Raw genomic sequence first — 18935 nt, forward strand, 5'->3', positions numbered from 1 at the left:
CTAATAACTTTTATAGTTTTTTATTGAACAGTCAAGAAGTGTGTACAATGTTTACTGTTCAAACATAATTCTGACTCTAGAAAATATAGGTAACATTTTTTCAGATTCTTATTTTCTCGAAAACGAATCAGACCTATGTTCATATTCGAAAAAAATGTTCAGAATATGTGCAGCAATCATTTGTCAAAGTTTGTCATGTCATAGAACTTGTAGAAAAGTCTGAATGTGAGAGAAAGAGGGGAGGAGATACAACTACAGTGACTTAATAAAACACAGTGGCGACACCAGTGGTGTCGTTTTTGATTATCTGCCGGTTTTTGAGCCTAAATATTGCGATTTCCTGTTTACATTCTCCGTTTACCTGATTTTAGGGATCTATCAAAATCTGTAGTTTTCTTCAGTTGAATAAATTTGTTTTCTATACAGATCTATCAGGCCCATAATTTTAATTTTGACGAAGTGTCAAGTAATCGTATTCTTGAGTTCTATGGTTAAGCCCCGCCCCATTCGCCATTTTTAGGCTCAATTTGAACGTATTGTCGTCAATGTGTTTTATTTAGTCACTGTAGATACAACTATATACAGTTCTGTGGTCTCCAAGGGTAACGCATGAACGCATGAATGACGAGTGTTCCAAAGCTCCTGATGACTGCACGTCAGTGCTTTTCTCTTATTCCAAACGTTATCCTGAATAACCGGGAGAAATTAAAAATGAAAAACGTTGCTCGTTACAAAGGCAGAATACATAAACGAATCAACGGAGCATACTGAGCAGTCATGATGAAATTTCTGATTCAGTGTAGAAATTATGACTGCTTTCAATCTAGGGGTTCATGAGCCTGTTAGTCACGACCCTGTAAAATAAAGATATCTAGATTCGTAAGCTGAACAGTCCATGCGGAAAATTTCCGATAGGAAAGCAACGTGGCGTGCAAATTTTATTTCTACGGTTCTCAGTTGATTTCATTTGGTTAAATCGGAACCGAGGTAAACAAACGTTTCTTGTCGATGCAGACTGAACCCTTATTAAAGGGAGAGAGTATCTTGATATTGCTAACTGCTGAGTTTGATTTGTGCTTATTATTCTGCTAGGTTTGCGAACAAGATTGGAGTGAGATTTTCAACAGTGTGCTGATACAAATAAAACTGATATGAAAGTCTGGACCCTTTCAAACAAGGATAAACTCTGAACGATAACTTTGTAGAATACAATCTTCATGAAACATAAGTAAAAATTCGAATTGTTGCTATATATGGTGTTTTCCATCCATTGCTCCACAGCAAATTCAGAGTAAATATAACCTTTTTTGTACTTCATAACCACAAATGAACGTAACTTTTTCTACGATCGGTACAAGTTGGTGTTTGGGCTCGTACTTCACAACACAAACTTCAGTTTTTCGAGGAATGTCACTTTGTCGTTTATAAGCAGGGCCGGCGTTAGGGGCGAAAGAGTGAAGCGACGGTCTATTGGAAGGTCGGCAATTCGGCCCAAAGTGCAGGCCGCCTTTTCTTATTTCATACTTGATTTTTAAGAACAACATAAGGTTGTTCCGCTTCGCTGCGTTAGTCAACATTCCCTGAAATAAAAATCTCCAAACCATCTGTACTAAATCGCCTTTATAATAAATAACACATGACAGCTCAACCAATATTAACAGAATTCCTCATTATCCTAAGAGGATAATAGAGCAATATTAATTTAGGGGAGATGAAATAAGAAAGTTGTATGAAAAAAACTTTTCAGGGAGTAATATAAGCGAAAATAAATAGCTACCTTACTGTGTTCAAGCGAAAAATGTTTTCGCTTAAGTACTCATTTCTCAACAAAATATAAATCTTATAAAGTATGAAGAAGAGTCATTTCTCAGTGGTAACTGGTAATACGTCATATCAATTTTGTGCCGCAGTATTTTTCATTTCCCAGGAAAAATATGGCATTTATCTAAATTTTCTTTCTCAAGTTCAGATGTGGATAGGGGTTGAATTCAGATTACATCCTTCAGAAAGGAAAAGTTTACTTGAGCGCTGGTTCTCCGAATCTATCGATCAATCATTTAATCACTACAAATATATGCTGAACATTTCTGTGATTTGATCGGTTTGAGATTTTGCTTGTATACAGAATAACTATTTCGAGCTTTGTGAAAAATTTCATGAGAATAGTATAATCAGTATGGAAAATTCAAGAACAATTTCGACAAATAAAAACCTAATGTTTCAGTGACAACAGATAAGACCAAGTGGAAATTTTGCGTACAAATTTCGCTTATAGGTGTGCAGAATAATTTAAAAAAAAATTAGGAAAGCTTTGAATTGATGTCAGGTACCTTTGAGAACTCGTTATTCATTCGATGAAGTCTACATAAATACAGTTCTGCGGCCTCCAAGAGTACAATTGGTGCATGGACGTTCCTAACTTCAAGTCAATACTTTCTTCATTTTTAACCCTTCGGATCTCAGTAGTAGAATCACTAACTGAAATTTTGTCATAAAGATTCGCATTAACAGCTCATAAAAATTGATGTATTTTTGTTTTTTATTTCTTAAAGATTGATTCCGAAAATATATAACATTAACATGTACAATGAAAACAAGAGAAGAAGTAAAAGATTGGACGGAAGCTCAAAGTGTAATAAGAACTTATATTAGAATAAAAAATTATTTTTAGATGTAATTCCGAATAATGAAAAGTGGAAGGCAAAAATTAGAGAAGTGGATAAACCATTTCTAAATTTTTAGAAAAATCCAGTTTTTTATGTCAAATATTCAAATTCATACTCAATTTCCCTAGTGGTCAACATAGCCAATTGAGTTAATCTATGAAGTACATGAGAAAAACTGGATTTTTACCATAGAGTAATAAATTACGTTTTCGGATTGTGATATATTTTCAAATCCACAATTTGATTATACCATTATGAATGTATATTATATTGAATAAAATATATTTATTTGAGTGATTCTCAATTGAATATGCAAATTTGAAAATTTGGAATTCGATATTTTTCCTAATTGTCGAGTTCATGATAAGCAGAATATTTATTATTTTCTGTATCTACTTGCTGAAATCCAAGGTTTGGAAACTTTTGCTTACCTTGTGTCATCGGTTGTTTCACGTCGTTTGACGCGCTTGAAGTTTGATTTTTGAATTTCTGATATATTTAGGTATTTACTTCATTGTATTTTGAGTAAAGATGAAACGTTGCTTCACTATGAAACATAAAAAGTGCGTTCTTTGTGGAGAAACTCGCGAATTGAGTGAAATATCGTACTACTGATATGTTTTCATTTCCGCGCGCTTAATGTCAAATTTGATAGTTTATGTTAAGGACAAAATTTGCTCACTGAAAATGACATAAGTCCCCTCTATATATGTTTATAACCATGAGGTCAGACAGGAAGTTCATTGGAGGAGTGGCTGAACCAGTTTTTCTAGACATCCTTTTTTTATGTCAACATTTTTTCATAAATTGAGATCTTCTGTAAAGTAGAGAAATGGAAAATTTTCCCTATTTTCATCATCATTCTCATTTTGTATACGGGAAACTGTTCAATCAATTTCTGCTTGATAAAAATTAACAGTGCTGTACGTGAAGTGATCATGGGAAACAGTAACAAAGTCTTCACAGAATACAATCTGTTCCCTTTACTCATGAAAGCTTCAAGCTTCTGAGACGTCTCATAGAGTCATATGAGAGTCGTGATAAACACCATTGAACCTTTCCAGCTTTGTACCAACTACGTTTGTTCAAGAAATTCATAAATCTCTAACTTCTATGCCTCTCGATAACAAACGATCAAAATAAACTTTCGAAGAGGATATAGGAGAGCTTGCACAGTATCCACGATCAATTCTAACGTCTATTGGAGAATAATTGCTCAAGTTGGGAGCAATTAATTTTAATATATGTGCAAATAACATTACGATTTCCGTAGAGGTGATAGCGAACACAAAGTTAGGGGACATGGTCGACCTCGTTGACATCTTCGGAACAAAGTTTGAATCCAGGAGGTAGAAGACTAAATAGCAGGAAATCAGGATGTTCGGATCGAAGATGCCTGGGGCGAGACGTCTCCAACTAATGTCTGCTCCATTGAAATGAAACGATAATGAACTTTACCTGTCCTGGATAGAAACAGTTCGTGAAACATGTTTGGAACGGTCTCCGGGATTTCTTGGGAGCCTTAGAGATGAACAGTTTCATTTCATTTCATTCAACAGCTGCAGATGTCTCTTCTGAATGTTTGTTCGGTTTCAATTCTAAACTACTGGTATAATTCGAATGGAAATGTTTGTAAAGGATGGTGGAACAGACCGTCTTCACCTTGATTGAACATATTCACGCTGAAATAAATCGTTTCAGACTGAGATTTAAAATTATGTTCTCTTGAAAAGGCACCGATAATTGATTATTTATTAGCCTGAATTTCAAGAAAAATGTCGAACAATTAATGTATATTTAGTTCTGCATTGCAAGAGAAATTTCATGTAAATAAGCTCCAAAAAAGTAACGTAATTAACGAAACTACGCGATTAATTGTTAACGAATTATTGAATGAATATTATTGAATAAATACCTTTTTTCTCTGATATGGCTACTACTTAATTTTTTTTTGTGAGCTTCTTTCTGAACAGATTGCTCTATAATTTCGCCACAATGCCGGTAATTTCAGAATTTTGAACCCGGAATGGTCTGAAACTATAAGACACTACTCACTGATGATGAATCGTAGGAAAATTCAAGAATGTTCGTCTAGCTGTAAAGTCATGAATGCATATCCGTTCCAAATTGTTTATTTCAATTTCAAAATTGGAGATTCGATTGAAAGGAAACTTGCAATTCGAAATGTGTGAATTTGAAAAAACAGCTTCAAGCTAGGTGCAGAATTTCGTATTGATTATGTTACTTGAACTCTAGAAATTCAAGATCGAAAAATACTACCATTTACCTATCCGTGATTAAATCCCACGGAGATGAGAGTTTGAAAGTTGATATGAAATAATAATTTCAAATCTTCCGCCAGCTTTTAAGTTAATCACATCATCAGTATCATGGTAAATTTGAGAAGCGTATTGGAAAAAAAATAGGTACCCAATATTTCGGGATGGGATTGCTGATTGTTTATTTGCATGTATTTGAAATAAATAAAATTTTCAAGATTTCGGCAAAATTTTGTAGTAATAGCGTCATAGAACAATGAAAAATTCTAGAATATTAAAGAAAATATAATATTTCAGTGACTACAAATTCCACTGAGTAGAGATTTTGCAAGTTAATATGAAGTAACAATTTCAAGCTTCATCCAATTTTTCGTGTTATCGGACGGAATAACGAAAAAAATATGAGGAAAACACTGACTTGAATTCACATGCTTTTGAGCACTCGTGGTCTCCAAAAGCGCAATTGGCGTATAAAAGAACGAGCAAAGGAACTGTTTCATGTCGATAGAACTCCAAAACAAGAAATATCTAATGGAAATAGTCTCTATCCAATATCCAAATAATCAGAAACAGATATTTTATTTAAAATCTGAAATCAATGGGACCTGACTTCAAGTCCTTAGGCTCTTTTTTTTAGCACGTTTAACTTAATGGGGAACACAAACAGACGTAATTCAATAATGAAAAAATAAACCGCATAGGTAAAGGTCAAAATCAGTAGTTAACTTCAGCCAATAAAGACGTTATGGGATTTATCCTCAATCAAGGCGGATATCAAACTTTACCTTGGTTGTATAATGCCTTTTTACGTGTTGTTTTCTGAGTAACAACAGGCTATGAAGCTATATGTATAGAGTATACTCCAAACAACTCGGTTGAGTTCATGATGGACATTTTGTGTGCATATGAATTTAAGGAAACCCTATAGGCAAAAGACCATAGGCGTCAAATCAGGTTGTGTAGGGGACAAACAATGACACCTCTCCTGACCCATTGGACGTGTTTAAAGTGGCTTCATCCTGTATGAACCATGTTCTTTGGTTATAGTTATTAGCCAAGAAAGTTCTGCAGTTTAGGCAGCAGATTCAAAGGTCTTGCACGCTTCCGGATTGGGAGATCGGGATCATCACAAACAGACCAATTAACCCGTTACACGTTTTCTTTTGTTATCAATGACTTTGTTGATCTGATATCCCGTTTTTTACCCATTTCTTAATGAGAGTGGTTTTTTCCCTAAAACAATACCAGGCTTTCATTTGAATATGTGTATCTTAGAAAGAAATTAAGATATCAAGGTGAAAAGGAAACTGAAAGATGGAGAAGAGGAAGGACCATATAATAATTTGAGCGTAAACTCTACAAATTACCAGAATTGTTTCACAGGGTGTGAAACAATTGGATTACAAATAAATGTTTTTTTTCACCCAGTATAAATGAGCTATCAACATTTTTGAAAAAGTTTTCTGGGGTTTGTTACAATACCAAAGAATTTATGTTCAATTCGGCCTAGAAACAATTGAAATCGATGAAAATTTACAAAATTTCTTGGACAACGAACTTCAGCAAAATTTTAGGTGGCCGAGTTTTTTCGACGGTGAGTGAAGTTTCCAATGAACCTCCAGTATCACCTCAGAGTAATAGGTAAACATAGATAGAGGGAGCATATGTTATTTTCAGTGAGCAAATTTTGTCCCCAAAATGAACTATCAAATTTGACATGAAGCGCGCGGAATTGAAAACATATGAGTGATAAGATATTTCACTCAATTCGCGAGTTTCTCCACAAAGAACGCTCTTCTTATGTCCCATAGTAAATCAACGTTTCATATTATTTCAAAATTTATTGAAAAAGTTGCCAAACCTTGGATTTCAGCAGTTAGATACAGAAAATAATGAATATTCTGCTTATTATAAATTCAACAATTAGGAAAATATCGGAATTCAAATACTCAAATTTGCATATGTAATCGGGAATCACTCAAATAAATATATTTCATTCAATATAACCATGTTGGGGACATGTAAAAATTGCGTATACTCCCTCTATCAATGTTTATCACTCTATGATTCTAGCCAATAGTCTAGAATACATTGACAAAAATCAGTTATAATATCACAAGAGCATAGACGATATTCGATTATACACCGATTCACGAGACGTAATTCGCGAAACATCACGAGAGCGAAGCTCGAATGGTGTTTCGCGAGTTACGTCGAGTGAAGAGGTTCGTATAATCGAAATATATTGTCTAAGCTCGAGTGGTATTCGTTACGATTATATAACGAATAATTTCAATAACTAAAACTAAAGCACCGCATTTTGATAATTCAGTGACATATCACTGAGCTTGACTTTCATTTTTTGGCGAACTTCCAAGAATGTTTCTATGGAAATGAACACAATATGGCTGGAGGTGAAACACCAAAACGATTATACCAAGTCGTCAAGTAGTATATTCACTTATCAATACGCCGTAACTATGGGAAATTTATGGATTCTATTGGCAGAGACAACCAATGAGACTGTCAACTCCTTCACTGAATTTATCCGATTTTGCCTTCGTCATCTATCTTTGTCTATATCATTCTAGTTCGCATAAAGCTATCTTTGTTTCGGTCATGAAAGGCACCAGTAGAGGCGCTACGTACGCTTTTGTTGGCGTTGCCAAATCTGAAAATATTTACTACCATATCGAGAAAAAAGCGCATTTTCTCTTATTTCTTATATGGCGAAAGTGCAATCTATGATGTTCAATATAAGTGCTCCAAACAATTTTGACAACACGGAATATGATGCATTCTATGCATCTTAACACGGAATAAAGTTTGACGTGAATCCTCTGTCAGAAATTCAAAAGTTGTCGGTCATTTTTATTCATAATTAATTAATTTTAGTTTTGTCTGTGGAGAAGAGGTAGTAGCAAAAATGTAATAATCTCCAAGAAATATAAACAAGTAAATTGTAGATCTTCATACCAGTCAGTATGCTTTGAATATTATGTTTTAATTTTTGCAGATCAAAAGTCTGGCAAGAAAACTAGGAATGAGATTCACAGGAAAGATTCTCTGAAATTATAGACTTCGTAGTCATATATTGATATCTACAATAAAGCTTAGATGCTGAAGTTTAATCAGCACAAATATCAAAAGGAAAGTGGAAGAATTATCCACAGAAAATTTTTCCATGAGTCACCCAGGTAAAGGAAGTTGGTTAAGATAATCCATCACAAAGAAGTCAATTATGGGAAATCAAAAAGCAGTATAGGGAAAAGTCAAAACTTTGAGGAGCATTTTAGAGCTGTTTGGTACCACAAGAGTTCAAGTTTTGCTTATAAATTATTCGATAATCAATATTCTAAGACAATCAATTGGCTTGTATATTTGTTGTCTTATATGTTAGTTGCTGTTTTATATGATAGATGTTTTCAAGAGTTACAACAAAATTTACATTGAACTATATAATCTCACCAAAAGATGTATTTCCTTTTTTTAAACAATTCCACGCAGCCATATTAGTAGTGAAAATGTTTTGCCTTATTTTAGCCTGTAAATGATTAATAATCACAAAAATCAGCATGGCAAAAATTTCGGTATTAATATTATGGTTGCGCGAAATTGCCTCAAGACCTCGAAGCCTAAAAACAATTAAATTGAAATTAATAATTTGAAATTCCCGCGCTAAAACACACAAAGCGGATGTGGCCCCATCTCCAACTGCCTTTAAAAATGTGTGAGACAAGGATGCAAAATATCGGATAAAAGTTAGTGAGGAGTTGTGTGTCACATTCTTGTCTCTGTTTCTCTGCTATTGGTTCATCAGAACATGAGTTGTATAATCAATGTAAGTAATTTTTCCGGCGATGCTGGTTAACAGGAACACAATCAATCAACACGATCAAACCAGGTCACAGTGGATGGAGGAATATCGAATGACGATATCTACCATGTTATAAGTGGCCGCATCACAATTGCCCCCCGGTAATACGGCAGCGTACGTCCTGGATACACGATGCATCCGATAACAATTTCCGCAAAGGACGATGCGATAAACGTTCACCTCCGCCCAATTCAGCGGTGGCGCCCTCTCCAGTCCCCGTCGGCGCAATTGTCTAGTTAATTGCGGCGGCTAATGAGCCGTTGTCGTTTTAATGAAACGCTTTCCGATACTACGACATCGTTTCGAATCGGTCCCAGCCCTGCTTTGGACATTTTCAATGTGGGAGAAGCTCGATTCAAGGCTGTTCTGATCAATTTGTGTGACGCTTTGTGCGCTCAAAGTTCAAGATGAAACGGCTTTAATCATTGGGGGGGGGATGATCGACCTCTCAGTTCGGTAGGGTAATTATTGTCGAATGTGGAAAACGTACAAACGATTCGCAAAAAAATATTCTTTTTTCAAAGAGAATTCGAAAATGACTTGCTGTGATGTCTATGGTCTTCAAATAGGTTAGACTCATAGAGTTATGAACATAGATAGAGGGAGTATACGCAATTTTAACTTGTCCTTTCCTGCTTTGGACATTTTCAATGTGGGAGAAGCTCGATTCAAAGCTGTTCTGATCAATTTGTGTGACGCTTTGTGCGCTCAAAGTTCAAGATGAAACGGCTTTAATAATTGGGGAGATGATCGACCTTTCAGTTCGGTAGGGTAATTATTGTCGAATGTGGAAAACGTACAAACGATTCGCAAAAAAATATTCTTTTTTCAAAGAGAATTCGAAAATGACTTGCTGTGATGTCTATGGTCTTCAAATAGGTTAGACTCATAGAGTTATGAACATAGATAGAGGGAGTATACGCAATTTTAACTTGTCCTTTCCTGCTTTGGACATTTTCAATGTGGGAGAAGCTCGATTCAAAGCTGTTCTGATCAATTTGTGTGACGCTTTGTGCGCTCAAAGTTCAAGATGAAACGGCTTTAATAATTGGGGAGATGATCGACCTTTCAGTTCGGTAGGGTAATTATTGTCGAATGTGGAAAACGTACAAACGATTCGCAAAAAAATATTCTTTTTTCAAAGAGAATTCGAAAATGACTTGCTGTGATGTCTATGGTCTTCAAATAGGTTAGACTCATAGAGTTATGAACATAGATAGAGGGAGTATACGCAATTTTAACTTGTCCTTTCCTGCTTTGGACATTTTCAATGTGGGAGAAGCTCGATTCAAAGCTGTTCTGATCAATTTGTGTGACGCTTTGTGCGCTCAAAGTTCAAGATGAAACGGCTTTAATAATTGGGGAGATGATCGACCTTTCAGTTCGGTAGGGTAATTATTGTCGAATGTGGAAAACGTACAAACGATTCGCAAAAAAATATTCTTTTTTCAAAGAGAATTCGAAAATGACTTGCTGTGATGTCTATGGTCTTCAAATAGGTTAGACTCATAGAGTTATGAACATAGATAGAGGGAGTATACGCAATTTTAACTTGTCCTTTCCTGCTTTGGACATTTTCAATGTGGGAGAAGCTCGATTCAAAGCTGTTCTGATCAATTTGTGTGACGCTTTGTGCGCTCAAAGTTCAAGATGAAACGGCTTTAATAATTGGGGAGATGATCGACCTTTCAGTTCGGTAGGGTAATTATTGTCGAATGTGGAAAACGTACAAACGATTCGCAAAAAAATATTCTTTTTTCAAAGAGAATTCGAAAATGACTTGCTGTGATGTCTATGGTCTTCAAATAGGTTAGACTCATAGAGTTATGAACATAGATAGAGGGAGTATACGCAATTTTAACTTGTCCTTTCCTGCTTTGGACATTTTCAATGTGGGATAAGTTCGATTCAAAGCTGTTCTGATCAATTTGTGTGACGCTTTGTGCGCTCAAAGTTCAAGATGAAACGGCTTTAATCATTGGGGAGATGATCGACCTTTCAGTTCGGTAGGGTAATTATTGTCGAATGTGGAAAACGTACAAACGATTCGCAAAAAAATATTCTTTTTTCAAAGAGAATTCGAAAATGACTTGCTGTGATGTCTATGGTCTTCAAATAGGTTAGACTCATAGAGTTATGAACATAGATAGAGGGAGTATACGCAATTTTAACTTGTCCTTTCCTGCTTTGGACATTTTCAATGTGGGATAAGTTCGATTCAAAGCTGTTCTGATCAATTTGTGTGACGCTTTGTGCGCTCAAAGTTCAAGATGAAACGGCTTTAATCATTGGGGAGATGATCGACCTTTCAGTTCGGTAGGGTAATTATTGTCGAATGTGGAAAACGTACAAACGATTCGCAAAAAAATATTCTTTTTTCAAAGAGAATTCGAAAATGACTTGCTGTGATGTCTATGGTCTTCAAATAGGTTAGACTCATAGAGTTATGAACATAGATAGAGGGAGTATACGCAATTTTAACTTGTCCTTTCCTGCTTTGGACATTTTCAATGTGGGATAAGTTCGATTCAAAGCTGTTCTGATCAATTTGTGTGACGCTTTGTGCGCTCAAAGTTCATGATGAAACGGCTTTAATCATTGGGGAGATGATCGACCTTTCAGTTCGGTAGGGTAATTATTGTCGAATGTGGAAAACGTACAAACGATTCGCAAAAAAATATTCTTTTTTCAAAGAGAATTCGAAAATGACTTGCTGTGATGTCTATGGTCTTCAAATAGGTTAGACTCATAGAGTTATGAACATAGATAGAGGGAGTATACGCAATTTTAACTTGTCCTTTCCTGCTTTGGACATTTTCAATGTGGGATAAGTTCGATTCAAAGCTGTTCTGATCAATTTGTGTGACGCTTTGTGCGCTCAAAGTTCAAGATGAAACGGCTTTAATCATTGGGGAGATGATCGACCTTTCAGTTCGGTAGGGTAATTATTGTCGAATGTGGAAAACGTACAAACGATTCGCAAAAAAATATTCTTTTTTCAAAGAGAATTCGAAAATGACTTGCTGTGATGTCTATGGTCTTCAAATAGGTTAGACTCATAGAGTTATGAACATAGATAGAGGGAGTATACGCAATTTTAACTTGTTCTTTCCTGCTTTGGACATTTTCAATGTGGGAGAAGCTCGATACAAAGCTGTTCTGATCAATTTGTGTGACGCTTTGTGCGCTCAAAGTTCAAGATGAAACGGCTTTAATCATTGGGGAGATGATCGACCTTTCAGTTCGGTAGGGTAATTATTGTCGAATGTGGAAAACGTACAAACGATTCGCAAAAAAATATTCTTTTTTCAAAGAGAATTCGAAAATGACTTGCTGTGATGTCTATGGTCTTCAAATAGGTTAGACTCATAGAGTTATGAACATAGATAGAGGGAGTATACGCAATTTTAACTTGTCCTTTCCTGCTTTGGACATTTTCAATGTGGGATAAGTTCGATTCAAAGCTGTTCTGATCAATTTGTGTGACGCTTTGTGCGCTCAAAGTTCAAGATGAAACGGCTTTAATCATTGGGGAGATGATCGACCTTTCAGTTCGGTAGGGTAATTATTGTCGAATGTGGAAAACGTACAAACGATTCGCAAAAAAATATTCTTTTTTCAAAGAGAATTTGAAAATGACTTGCTGTGATGTCTATGGTCTTCAAATAGCTTAGACTCATAGAGTTATGAACATAGATAGAGGAAGTATACGCAATTTTAACTTGTTCTTTCCTGCTTTGGACATTTTCAATGTGGGAGAAGCTCGATTCAAAGCTGTTCTGATCAATTTGTGTGACGCTTTGTGCGCTCAGAGTTCAAGATGAAACGGCTTTAATCATTGGGGGGGGGGGGATGATCGACCTCTCAGTTCGGTAGGGTGATTATTGTCGAATGTGGAAAACGTACAAACGATTCGCAAAAAAATATTCTTTTTTCAAAGAGAATTCGAAAATGACTTGCTGTGATGTCTATGGTCTTCAAATAGGTTAGACTCATAGAGTTATGAACATAGATAGAGGGAGTATACGCAATTTTAACTTGTCCTTTCCTGCTTTGGACATTTTCAATGTGGGATAAGTTCGATTCAAAGCTGTTCTGATCAATTTGTGTGACGCTTTGTGCGCTCAAAGTTCAAGATGAAACGGCTTTAATCATTGGGGAGATGATCGACCTTTCAGTTCGGTAGGGTAATTATTGTCGAATGTGGAAAACGTACAAACGATTCGCAAAAAAATATTCTTTTTTCAAAGAGAATTCGAAAATGACTTGCTGTGATGTCTATGGTCTTCAAATAGGTTAGACTCATAGAGTTATGAACATAGATAGAGGGAGTATACGCAATTTTAACTTGTCCTTTCCTGCTTTGGACATTTTCAATGTGGGATAAGTTCGATTCAAAGCTGTTCTGATCAATTTGTGTGACGCTTTGTGCGCTCAAAGTTCAAGATGAAACGGCTTTAATCATTGGGGAGATGATCGACCTTTCAGTTCTGTAGGGTAATTATTGTCGAATGTGGAAAATGTGCAAACGATTCGCAAAAAAATATACTTTTTTCAAAGAGAATTTGAAAATGACTTGCTGTGATGTCTATGGTCTTCAAATGGCTTAGACTCATAGAGTTATGAACATAGATAGAGGGAGTATACGCAATTTTAACTTGTTCTTTCCTGCTTTGGACATTTTCAATGTGAGAGAAGCTCGATTCAAAGCTATTCTGATCAATTTGTGTGAAGCTTTGTGCGCTCAAAGTTCAAGATGAAACGGCTTTAATCATTGGGGAGATGATCGACCTTTCAGTTCTGTAGGGTAATTATTGTCGAATGTGGAAAATGTGCAAACGATTCGCAAAAAAATATACTTTTTTCAAAGAGAATTTGAAAATGACTTGCTGTGATGTCTATGGTCTTCAAATGGCTTAGACTCATAGAGTTATGAACATAGATAGAGGGAGTATACGCAATTTTAACTTGTTCTTTCCTGCTTTGGACATTTTCAATGTGAGAGAAGCTCGATTCAAAGCTATTCTGATCAATTTGTGTGAAGCTTTGTGCGCTCAAATTTCAAGATGAAACGGCTTTAATCATTGCTTTTTGACCGACAATTTCTTGTCAGCATTCCCACCGTTACCCGAAGCTCAGGTCTTAGTACCTTCAAGAGCTTCCTGGTGTAGGTCGGTGAAGCAGTGTTCATCCAAAGGGTTATTCTATTGTCCCTCTCCCTTTGTTGGATTGCTGCCTTATATGGGTCTTTTCCAAGCTTACAAAAAGGCTCGGGATCAATAGATGTTAACCTTGATGCTCTTCAATAGCACAATGCCTCGGTACCCATAGTAGAGTTATGTCATTGGTTTATGCCGAAAAACATGCTCTTGAAGCATTGGAAGCCAATATTCAAGCCACTTTTGACGCAATATGGCTAGATTGGAAATATACTGAAAAATAGGACTGATCAAATGGACTATGTAACTCATAGACGTGGCGAATATACATATACCGGGTATCATATGGAAGAAATGAATGCTATGAAATTATCTACCATATTATAACAATAAAAATTAATTCCAACAATATTTATGTCTTGTATTATTATTTGAAGTTCTCAAGCTCTCTCAGCTCTAAAAAGTATATCTTCTTTCAATGAAATGAAAGTAACTAATGAAATACTTAATGAGGTCCGAATATATATATATATATATATATTTATATATATATATATATATATATATATATATATATATATATATATATATCAATACCTCTTTTCGAAAAAGTCATTAAGAATTTTGCTTCAATATTTCAGTTATTCAATAATGAATATTATTGAGGAAATAGTATTACGGAGAAATGTATACGTAATTTTTTGAAGGCTACTGTATTATGTGACCTCATGAAAGTTTCAGTACACCCACAAAGATAGAAACAACCAAAAGGAAGTTTCAATCGAATTTTCTGAAATAACATAATTCTCAAATATCAGACTATCTCTCAGAGGACTTTCGATAGAGAGGATCACAAGTTCTCAATTTCCAGTTGCTGTTCCATCGAATACGTCTCTGTGAAAGCAGCTTTTCCCAACCATAATCCCTCTATTATCTCTGCTCCAGAGCTTTTAGATGCAGAACTTCACAATTGTTTCCTGACAATCATTATCTGTCGTCTGCGAGTTCAGATTTTCGTTCTATATATAGGATCAGCAGCCTATTCGTATAATTAGCTCCATTTTTTCAGGTTACTCAGAAGCGGATTGCTTACTCAAGCAATAAAGACATTCAGATCTTGCTCCTTTCATTGAATTTTCTGAATAAGCTGGGTATAACTTCAACATTGTTTAGTCAAATCTACCCTATTGAGTGAATCAACTATACACGACATTTATCTCGTTTTTCTCATAAAACTTTTACCTCGTCTGGTATTGTCTTGGTAATCATTCTATGCTACAAATGAATTGAAAGGAACCTATTTCATATTAAAATTATTGCGTAAACGAATAATCAGATCTTGAAATTTTTTCTATATTTAAACAGGGAGTCTTTGACATACATATATTTCAGGAATCTTCGGTTAAAATATATGTACAAGTCAAAGACTCATCCTGTATACAGGGTGATTCATTAGTCGTTTATGGAAAACTAATCATAATTTTGTGCTGAAAGGTTGCATGTTTGGGTTTGAGACAATGATCTTTCTCCCTAAAATATTTTCAGATCTCGAGAACGTCCAGTTTTACCGGAAACAGGCTACTACTTTCTCATTTCAAATGGCACACCCAGTATATTATTTCATCATTAGATAAATTTTTTTGATGATAATTTCAGCAATATGTCACACCTTGGATAAAAACTCAACAGTTCATGAGTTAATGAGATTCTTATGAAAAAAAATGGTGGCGACGGGAACATGTTTTTTTTATATTTTTGCAGAAAATCTTTCTTTCGAAAAAACCTTTTTCATTTTCGATTTTGCAAATACTTAATATGAAGAGACTATTTGCACTTCGGATCAAAAATATACAGGGTGTTTATAAGGAAAACTAAATTTGACATTTCAAGAATTATAATGAATTATTCGTAATTGAAAATTGTATTGATTTAGGGATCCCAACGAAAAATTAGTTATAATTCATGAAATGTAAAATTTAGTTGACCAAACTTCGAATTTTAGTTTCTTTCAGTTTTCAGTCAATTCTCTTGGTTTGGCATGAAAAAGAGAAATATTTTTCAGAATCGACTTATCAGTTTGAACACTGAGCATGAATTTCCTCCACGGTCTTGCGACCTCCCACATTGTGATTTTTTTTGGTGGCCTCATTTGAAAAATAGTATTTTTCAAGTACCTATACATGAGTTAGTCCAACTAAAGGACAGAATTATCGAAAAGGTTGAAGAAATTCAATTCACTACATATATTGGATAATGTCTTCACTGCCATCACAAAAATATGTGAAGAATGCTTAGAGCAAGAGAGGGGGTCATTTCCAGTAGCTCATTTATTCAAATTATGTTTTGTTATGGTAAAGAATTAAATGAAATTCTCATGTTTCTCACTTTTATTTTTCGCAAAAATTCTCAACTTGTTTCAATCCAAATGAGAATTTTCAGCTATTTATTTTAAAATTCCTTGACCGAAAATTGACAGAATCCTAATATTTTATGCAAACTTGTCAATGAAATGTGCAAGTTGAAGGAAATCATTTTTGTAAATCAAGGGGTATTTTGCCCATAAAAGTCTAAAATTGAACTGGAGGTAATGTCACTGACATTTATTTACATATTTACTTCGAATCTGAGAACTACACGGTATAAGCTAACCGCTACTTGTAATAAAAAATTATCAACATCAAACAACAAAGTATGTGTAGATGTAATCTCAGTATTAGTAGAAAAAAATGTAAACAGGACATCATACATTTCAACTTAAGATACAAGAGCACAGATAAAAACCTCAGCAAAAACTCTATCGCCCCGTATAGGTGCAGTGACTGATTTGTGTATTTGTTTACAGAATAAGCTCTTCATCCAAACACAATCTTCTCAATTCTTCCTTATCACCAACGGTTGACGAATGTCATGTAAAGAGCATATTATTGCAACGACCATGACCAGTCCTAAGTCGATTTAAAATACACCAAATTTTCCTGGGGGAAATTGAAACCTAGAACTCTCTCTGAAGGATCAACGATAAGATCTTTGTTGAAGACATTACAAAAACTCCATTCCGAACGCCAAATTTTCTTGTCACTTTCATTAGATTGAAGGAAGGTATGTATTTGCGTGATAATCTGGCACTTCTGATATCTGGGAGGTAAGATACAATACCTTCTACGAATATGAGGCGGAAGAATATGTGATTGCACTGGTAATCAATGTGAAGGAGAGAACCAAACAGAAGCTCAGGGCGGTAGAAATGAAGATTTTGGGGAGAATTTCAGTGGTAACATTTGAGAGATAGACAGATCAACAAGTCAGTAAAAGGAAGGTTAGGTATATAGGATATTGTCAAGTCGAGTAGGCAAATAAGGAGGGTATGGAGAGACTATGTTGAAAGGGTGGTGTCAGATCTCAATACATACATTGCATATATCTTCAAATATAAACAAACCAATGGAAGAAAAAACCTTGATACCTATGCAGAGATGAGGTCAAAGTTGGTATTCCTCATCTACTGAATAGAAGCCAAGGACTAGCAAACAGGAAGAATTCCCTTACTAAAGGAAGAAGTTTATGGTGAAAGGTCATATAATGAATGTATTTCATTGTAAATATGTGGTTCGAAGGATAAATATACATTATTATTATTATAAATGAACACATTAGAATATTCTTAATTTAAGTGTGTTGTAATTTCATCATCAAATACAGCACGAAACATGGTAAAATTTATTCAGAATTAACTCCCTCTGATTTCGATTACGATTTCAGTGTTTTCGATAAAATAAGAATACCTATCAATAAATGAAAAATACTGATGGATCTGATATTATTAACCCCATTATTGATGCTTCTTGCTTCAACATTTAATACACTCCCAATAAAATCCATCAAAACATCAACTCTCGTGTAAACCCCAGGTTTCTCTGGTAGGGCGCATCCATATCCTTGAGACACTATTCCGATTTGCGTTCCATCACATATCATTGGTCCTCCCGAATCTCCTAGACAGGCGTCTTTACCTCCTCGTCTATACCACGCGCAGAACATATAATAATGTAATCCCGTAGTAAGATACTTCTTACAATCTTGGGGTTTCAATAATTGAAGAGTTACGCATTGCAAGTTTGGATCCCTTGGATTTTGTTCATATTTTGTCTTCGAGTCCGTTGGGTTATATAGCTCTTGGCGACCCCATCCCATAACAATAGCTTCAGGGCATTTTCTCACCATATCGGTAATCGTAGATCTAGGTAGTTTTACGAGGTCAATAGTTGCTGACTGACAAAATGATTCATCGACTTCAATTGTACCAACATCTTTTATATTATCCCATTTGTTGTATTCTCTGGGGATGCTTATTCGTTTTCCTCTACGCCTTTGTACGTAAAGGTTTGCAGGGAATTGAGCTCCCGCAACTACAGTAATCAATTCCGGGGACTTTTGGAGATCCACTACACAATGAGCTGCCGTCAAAACCATTTTGAATGTAATGAGTGATCCACCGCAGAATTTAAAATCATCTTTTTGAAGAGAAACTGCGAATTTTGAGATTTTTATTGGACACGGGGCACCACCAACGATTTTGAATGTCACATCTGAACTGTTCATGCTTATTACCGAACAGGATTGTATCATAAAGTAATAAATCACGAAATTCAAAATACTATTCATGACAGATGATATTTAACCTTACAAAAAAACTTCACAATTTATTTTTTTTACTTGTCTTTTTGTTGGACCCAATGGACTCAGCCGTGAATCATGTATCCAGTTCAGTCAATTCTGTTTAGTTTCGCATGAAAAGATGAAAGTTAGAACGGAAACTTGAAAAGATTGTAAGTGAGTATTCACGAGATGGATCAAGATGCTTAAGCTACAGATTCCTGGGACAGTCCGTCGACCGTCGCGTCCAGGCCCTCAGCCGTCGCGTTTCGACGATTCTACCTAACTGATTCTGGACGCT

At 35.3% G+C, this 18935-nt stretch overlaps 2 protein-coding genes across 2 annotated transcripts in view; both read right to left on the reverse strand.

The window, feature by feature from the left end:
* LOC123675620 (MAM domain-containing glycosylphosphatidylinositol anchor protein 2-like) overlaps positions 1 to 18935 on the reverse strand; it is a 158888-nt gene that overhangs the window by 45912 nt on the left and 94041 nt on the right. The gene's annotated exons all lie outside the window — the stretch shown is intronic.
* Positions 17547 to 18667, reverse strand: LOC123675624 (chymotrypsin-2-like). The gene has a single exon (XM_045611056.1). The coding sequence runs from the start codon at positions 18641 to 18643 to the stop codon at positions 17729 to 17731; it is 915 nt and encodes a 304-aa protein (XP_045467012.1). The 5' UTR covers positions 18644 to 18667; the 3' UTR covers positions 17547 to 17728.

This window comes from Harmonia axyridis, chromosome 3 (genome assembly GCF_914767665.1).
Source record: "Harmonia axyridis chromosome 3, icHarAxyr1.1, whole genome shotgun sequence".
Classification (NCBI taxonomy): domain Eukaryota; kingdom Metazoa; phylum Arthropoda; class Insecta; order Coleoptera; family Coccinellidae; genus Harmonia; species Harmonia axyridis.

Bases quoted from the DNA above. Each gene is read 5' to 3' on its own strand.
- LOC123675624 (XM_045611056.1), bottom strand. From the start codon at position 18,643: ATGAATAGTATTTTGAATTTCGTGATTTATTACTTTATGATACAATCC.